Source organism: Protobothrops mucrosquamatus, unplaced genomic scaffold, assembly GCF_001527695.2.
Source record: "Protobothrops mucrosquamatus isolate PMUCROS unplaced genomic scaffold, P.Mucros_1.0 scaffold854, whole genome shotgun sequence".
Lineage (NCBI taxonomy): Eukaryota > Metazoa > Chordata > Lepidosauria > Squamata > Viperidae > Protobothrops > Protobothrops mucrosquamatus.
Genome location: NW_015387109.1, coordinates 347,087 through 354,303, shown reverse-complemented (window position 1 = coordinate 354,303; position 7,217 = coordinate 347,087). Strand labels below are relative to the sequence as shown.

Below are 7,217 nucleotides of genomic sequence, written 5' to 3'. Positions count from 1 at the left end.
GATCTGGGAATGAAAGCGTTTGCTGTGGGATCACTGGTGTATTCTAGGGTAGATAGGCTTGTTGGGTTAGTACCAGAATGAACTAAAGCTCAGGTGGGCTTTGATAGCAGTATTCCAATATCTCTCCCCGACGGTGTTTCTTCTCCCTCAGTTCGATAAAAGGTTCCGCGGACTTCCGTCCTGTTCTTCGTTACCTACCTTTGATTAGTTCCTCTCTTCGTTGGATCTTGATTCCTCTTTGAAGGACTGTCAATCTTGTTAATTGGTCACCTTGTTGGACGGAGGTCTTCGCCACTTACGAGGTTGACTGGAAGTTTTTAAGAGACTGGACAGCCATTTGTCTGAAATGGTACAGGATTTCCTGCCTGAGCAGGGGGTTGGACTAGATGACCTCCAAGGTCCCTTCTAACATTATTATTATTATTATTATTATTATTATTATTATTATTATTATTATTATGTAATTCATACATGCACGTGTGTATTGATTGGTTAATTTCAGGTGGGATGAATGAGGTGGAATGAAAGAAGATGGTCTAGTTCCCTAGATTTTATTTGCCTCTTTAAAATTGTAAAGGAGAGAGAGAAAAACAGAGTCTTTTTTATTGTTATATACTTCATTCCTAGCACAGGGGAACTAAGATTTTCTTAAATATCATAAATATGACTGGAACTCTTCCCTTTCCACTTGTCTCTCTCTCTCTGTCTCAAGGTTCGCTTCTCTTATATGCGGATGAAATATCTCTTCCTCTCTTGGCTAGGAGTATTTATTGGCAGCTGGATTATTTATGTTCAGTACTCATCTTACACAGAACTTTGCAGAGGGCATGACTGCAAGAAAATAATAGTAAGTATATTTTTTAAAAAATTAGATTTATTGGTACTCCTGACTGGCTCTTTCACCTTTAGTATTTGCTTGTAAATTAAATATGAGAGAAATGGTATGAAAGAATTAACTATCTTTGCTGTTGCATTTGTCTAATAAGGTGTAGCAGTAGTTTATGTTCTTGGTTTTTGTTTTATCATGAGAAATAGTATTAGAAAAAAATACATGATGTAGCTTATTAAAATTATTAAATCCCAGTTCATTGGAGAGGAAAAAATAGCTATATATTGTTTAGGAATTATGTGTAGAACTATAGTAGAGAATCAGGGAACATTGACCGAGAGATCTACATTTAAGAAGATATATTATAAAAATCAATGAGTTTGCTGATAGTGAAAAATATAGCAATTCTCACATGGGGGTTTTTTGGTTTCATTTTTCCAGTGTGATAAATACAAGAGTGGGGTTATTGATGGATCAGCATGTAGTAGCCTGTGTACAAGACAAACACTTTATTTCAGAAAATGTTTGTCAACCCAACCCAACAATCAGGTATGAGTACTCTGATTTAATTTTTATTTCAGAAAACAAGCATGAAATGATAAATAATATTCTGTAACCTTATCTTAAATAATGTTTCAGTTGAAGATAGATGAAAATGGACTTCATGTATTAAAGATAAAAAACTACAGATAGCAGTGATTAATGTCTCCTAATAAGGACTTCAGTTGGTTCGTTTGACCCCTAAAATTGGATCCATCTAAATATAGTGATTGCTGCAAACCTAGACATTCTAGTTTTTCTAAGGTATATTAGTTTGTAAATGTCATAGAAAACAGAATTGTTTAAAAAACCAAAACCAACATTGATTTTGCTTAGTTATTTACAGAATCCACACAATATTGCTGGTATCATTTTATGATAAAGAATTGACTTAATCAAGTATTTTATAATATGGAGGAGAATATTAGGCATTATGTTTAAGAACATCCCACCATGCTATTGTTTCCCCTTCTCATTTTCCCCCAGATTTTCTTTTTCCCAATCTACATAATTCTCTTTCCCCTTTCACACTGCAAGAATAGAAGGGTTCTGGACTATGACAAGCCGGAAATGCCAGAACATCCAACAATTTGACAAAACACCTACAGATAGTTGTCAACTTACAACTGGTTGCTTAACGAACATACAAAGTTGCGGCAGATCTCCCCAGGGCTACTTACAACCCAGATTTGAAGTAGGGCTGCCCCTTCATCCCATGATCATGTGATCCTATTTGGGGCACTTGGTACCCAGCTGGCATTTATATCCGTTTGCAGCATTGCACAGTCACATGACCAGGATTTACAATGGGGTTTTTTTTTTGTTAGAAACTGGTGTTTACTTCCGTTTTCCAGCAAAAAAAATATACTCATTGTGACTAATGGATTCACTTAACAATTGCAGCATTCACTTAATGACTGTGGTGATTGACTTAGTGACTTCCACAAAAAAGGTTATCAGTTTAGGCGTGGTTGCTTAACAACTGGCACAACTTAACAACTGTAATTCACATCTCAATTAATAGACTTAAGTCAAGAACTACCTGTATTCAAGGGCTAGTAACAGCACAGAACAGGAGTGCCTCTTAACCAAGAACTAAAAGTTTGGCTTTGAGGGAAGTTATAAGGAAGGGTATACTGTTCTGGACGTGAAACTTGCTTTTCCAGTCTGGAACAGATAGATAACTCAGAAGAACAAACAGAGAATATTGCTTTATTCTGGGAATCCTAGACAAAGACTTACAGTTTGTAGAGGTGCGTCCAAAATAGGTTTCAGCAATCTGATTGTCCCACAGGTAAATTGACATTAGATTTTCCCTTCTTCTCCCAAGCGTCACATGGTGGGGTGCTTGTGGAGTCTCCAGCCGTGTGGCTGCATGTGGTGGCTAAAGAACAAAGGGACTAACCCCAGGCTAGTGTCCAGGGATGCCTTTTGAAGCTCCGCCCCTGACCCTAACCCCTCCCCTTGACCTGTTACATAGGAATTATACATGGATACATGGATACATGGATACATGGATCTGTGATGATCCAGAACAAAGGGTTAAGAGAAAATATTTTAAGCAGCATGCAGAGGGTTAAGTCATCCATTTCATTGTTGAAATCCCACTACCCAAAGTATTTTTAAAAGGTTGAAAATATCAATCATAGCTAGTGATGTTATGACAAATTAATCTTGTCCGTGTCTCCTACACACAAGACTTAATGTAACATGTAGCTCCCCAATCTATAAAACATACCACACTGTATTAAAGCTTGCATCCATCATAGCATTTTGAGGCTTGCAACATCATCTGCTAAGGGACTTGATAAAAGGACACTTTAGGGGAAATTGCCAAACAGGAAGGAATGTTAGGACTCAGATTCAGCTACAGTAGTTGTGGATTTTTTAAAACGAGTCTTACTGTTTAGTCACATCTGATTTTAAGCTGGAACAGCATCTAGATTTTCATTTAAAACCTGTTACTATAAAATAATTTATAGCAGTGTTTTATTACTAATATTCCATTCAAGAAATGTCTAATTTTGTGGTTATTAATTAGAGTCATAAATCAAATGGTGTGAAATGTACATTCAGTAGTGATTTTAAAGTACATGTCAAAATGTACAATAATGTATGAATTTTAAATGCTTATCGGCCATGATTTACTAAAAACTACAGAATATTATTTATCAAATGCATTTTGCTCCTCCATGTTACATACCATATAAAAAAGTATATATACTGGTAAAAGTGATTGATCACAACTGCTAAAATTAATGTTCTAGGAGTACAGATATCACTATGCAACCATTTTGCAGAGATTATATTTGACCAGTAGTCTTTTATTTCCATCTCTGTAAAAGCTGAGTGAAGAAGCTAGTCTCATTATACTGAAATGCATTAAAACATTTCTATATAAAGTAATTTAAATAATGCTATGAACTTTAAACTCCCATTTCACCTGTTTACTGTATGTCACTGTTTTGGGGTTGCCTTGTATCAATGACTTATTTTCAAGGGAGAAGAATGAAGAAATCAACAACTGCTCATCTGATATTTTGAAATCACTTAAATTTAGTACTTTTAGAGACAGCATAAGTGTCATTTTTATATAAACACAGCATATAAGTACTAATTTAGCAGAAGTGGAAATGCTGTTTCTAGGTTAGCACTTGTCAGCTACAGTTCTTTTATAAATACTATGTTTGTATAAATAGCATATACATTTTAAAATTTGTTATCCAGAAAATAAGGTCATCGTATTGAAAATAATCATTTAAGCCAAAAATTTAGTCGGTGAAATACTGAGCACCAATTACAGAGAGCACTTGTGTAAAAGATAATTTCCATCTATAAGCTTAGCTTATTCCATTTTGTACAGATGTATTTAGGAGAATGGGGCAATTTGCAAGGAGTTATAAAATGCCAGATGGAAGAAATTGCTCATATTGATCTCAGAACTGAACTAGAACCAAGGAAGGAAACAATTCTGTTTGATAAACCGACTAGAGGAACCACTGTTCAAAAATTCAAAGAGATGGTCTACGGGCTTTTTAAAGTAAGTATATTATTTCTCCATTGCCTGGAGTGATGATGACTGAGCTGAAAGTAATGATACTAGACCAGTGGTTCTCAACCTTTTTAATGCCGCGACCCCAACCGGTCGTAAGTCGAGGACTAAACCGGTCGTAAGTCGAGGACTACCCAACCGGTCGTAAGTCGAGGACTTTCCCTGCCTGGGAGCGCCGCGCATGCGTGGTTCCTCCCCCTGCGCCGGCCGAGGCATAGCTGGAAAGCGGCAGAGACAGAGCAGGCCGACCACCAGCTGGCCCAGCCCAAGGGAGGTAAGGCACCCGCCGGAAAAGGGGGAAAAAATGGCAGACAAAAAAAATGGCGGACAAAAAAAATGGCGAACAGCTTTGCTTCGCGACCCCCATGAAATGGTCGATCGACCTCAAATGGGGTCCCGACCCACAGGTTGAGAACCACTGTACTAGACAGATTATTTAATTGCTTCAGTAGATTAAAATTAAGACTTTATGTTGGAAAGTTTTATAAGGATTGCATGAAATGAACTTTCTAAGTTTTCCCTCCCTGTTATGATCTTGCTCTAAGTTGGCTCCCCTATATTAGAAATAAAAAACTTCCATTACAATTTAGTTAACAGTCTTTCTGTTACTGCCCTTATTCTTTTCAAGGCTCCATGTGTAGTGTTTAAACACTCTTATGATAACTGTTAAAATACAGCTAGGTCTTGGATTAAGTACAGATATTAGAAATTGCATTGGTAATTCATTTTTAATCTGTGAGGTCCTTGGTGCTCTCTGAGCTTGGTTATTTTCTTGCAGATGTTTCATTATCAAACCTAGGTAACATCATCCTTGCATATTTAACCCATTTTCCCTTTTAAATAGTTTATTGGAAAACAGTCACACAAATATAAAATAAAAGAAGCCCAACTGAAATTAATATTATCAAATTGTGAGAATAATTTATAAAACTATTTATCATTTTAGGAAATTAACCTGAATTAATGCAGAAGAAAATTGTGTTAATGTTGATGGATAACAACCTGTGCTCCTATAGGTCTTTGAACGAAATAACACCATCAAAATTGGATAGAGACCAAACAGGTCAAAGCTGCCCACAAACAGGTTAGACAAAACCATGTGGGTCTGCAGGAAATCTGGTGATGCGATTATATTTGGTGTAGCTAACTCTACTATAAGGAGAGAAAGTGCAGAGGATAAAAGGTGAATGCTTGGTGCTGGAATGGAATTTTTCAGTCACGGTGTCTTCTTACCTTTAGAATGGAGATACTCACTCTTGCTTTGTTCAATAGTTATATGATTGGTATTTTGTAAAGCAGCTACCTTTAAACACATTTATTTATTCTCACCTCTGTAGTAAATTTCAATATTAGTAAATGTGAACCTGCTGAATAGCTTAAGGTTATCTCACTGCTGGGATACTTTTTTTTGTTAAACTCTTTGAAAATTCATCTGATAATAAGCAACAGTTAATTAAAAATAAGAACTGAGTGCACATGATATTTCAACGTATATATGTGACTTCTTTCTAGGCAAAACTGGGAGAGCAAGGAAATCTTCCTGAACTGGTTAATCTCATCTTGACTGTGGCTGATGGGAATAAAGATGGCCGTGTTTCCTTGCCAGAAGCAAAGTCAGCATGGGCACTTCTCCAGTTAAATGAATTCCTGCTCATGGTAATTCTCCAGGATAAAGAACACACTCCCAAATTATTGGGGTTTTGTGGAGATCTTTATGTGATGGAAAAAGTTGAATATACCTCTCTTTTTGGAATAAGCCTTCCGTGGATCTTAGAACTCTTCATTCCTTTTGGTTTCAGAAGAAGCATGGATCAGTGGTTTACTCCGTCATGGCCCAGAAAGGCAAAAATAGCTATTGGGCTCCTAGAATTTGTGGAAGACATTTTCCATGGACCATATGGGAATTTTCTTATGTGTGACATGAGTGCCAAAAACCTGGGTTATAATGATAAATACGACTTAAAAATGTTGGATATGAGAAAAATAGTGCCAGAAATGAATTTAAAAGAACTTATTAAAGATCGTCACTGTGAGTCTGACCTGGATTGTGTATACGGCTCAGACTGTAGAACTGTATGTGACCAAAGTAAAATGAAATGTACTACAGAAATAATTCAGCCAAATTTAGCAAAAGTGTGCCACTTGCTTAAAGACTATCTGCTTCTCGGGGCTCCTTTAGAAATACATGAAGAATTAGAGAAACAACTGTACTCTTGCATTGCCCTGAAAGTTTCAGCCAATCAGATGGAAATGGAACATTCCTTAATACTCAATAACTTGAAAACTCTATTGTGGAAGAAAATATCTCATACAGATGATTCTTAGGTGCTTTGTCTCAGAAGAAGAAACAGTTGCTGCTGTAGGAGCTGACCACTTTTTGTGAAACATACTTTATAGTTTTTGAAACATTAGTTATCCTCATCTTTTATCAGTTCTCTTTCAGATATGTTTTTCCCCAACTGAAGAGTTACACCTGTACTTAAAATGTATGCCTGTCAGACTACTGAAGCCACATGGCTACAACACTCCTGGCTGGAAAGAATACTAATTCCCTGTTACCCTTTTACCCTTCATTGGCTTCAGAGATTTCATAAGAGCCTTCTGTTGTTAGTATTCATTCTGTTTCTTTAGAAACTTACTAAAAGCCAAATTTATACATATGGAGAAAGCATTTGGTATAATCCCAGGAAATCTGTTCTGTAGAATTTATAAACATACATGTATTCAGCTGAACAACTTCCTAAAAGTAAAAAAAAAAAAAAAAATCTAGCATTTGAAATCTAGCCTACCCTTTTC

The 7,217-nt window shown here is 36.3% G+C and overlaps 1 protein-coding gene across 1 annotated transcript; it reads left to right on the top strand.

The window, feature by feature from the left end:
* The first annotated feature begins 712 nt into the window (after positions 1-712).
* Positions 713-7,170, top strand: DIPK1A (divergent protein kinase domain 1A). The gene is made up of 4 exons (XM_015819054.1): positions 713-847; positions 1,271-1,378; positions 4,233-4,409; positions 5,934-7,170. Exons 1-4 carry the CDS (start codon positions 728-730, stop codon positions 6,744-6,746), a joined length of 1,218 nt encoding a protein of 405 aa, XP_015674540.1. The 5' UTR covers positions 713-727; the 3' UTR covers positions 6,747-7,170.
* Positions 7,171-7,217: the final 47 nt, after the last annotated feature.

Coding starts and splice junctions, on each gene's coding strand:
- DIPK1A (XM_015819054.1), top strand. CDS start 728: ATGCGGATGAAATATCTCTTCCTCTCTTGGCTAGGAGTATTTATTGGC. Junction 848..1,270: donor ATGACTGCAAGAAAATAATA/GTAAGTATATTT, acceptor TCATTTTTCCAG/TGTGATAAATACAAGAGTGG. Junction 4,410..5,933: donor TGGTCTACGGGCTTTTTAAA/GTAAGTATATTA, acceptor ACTTCTTTCTAG/GCAAAACTGGGAGAGCAAGG.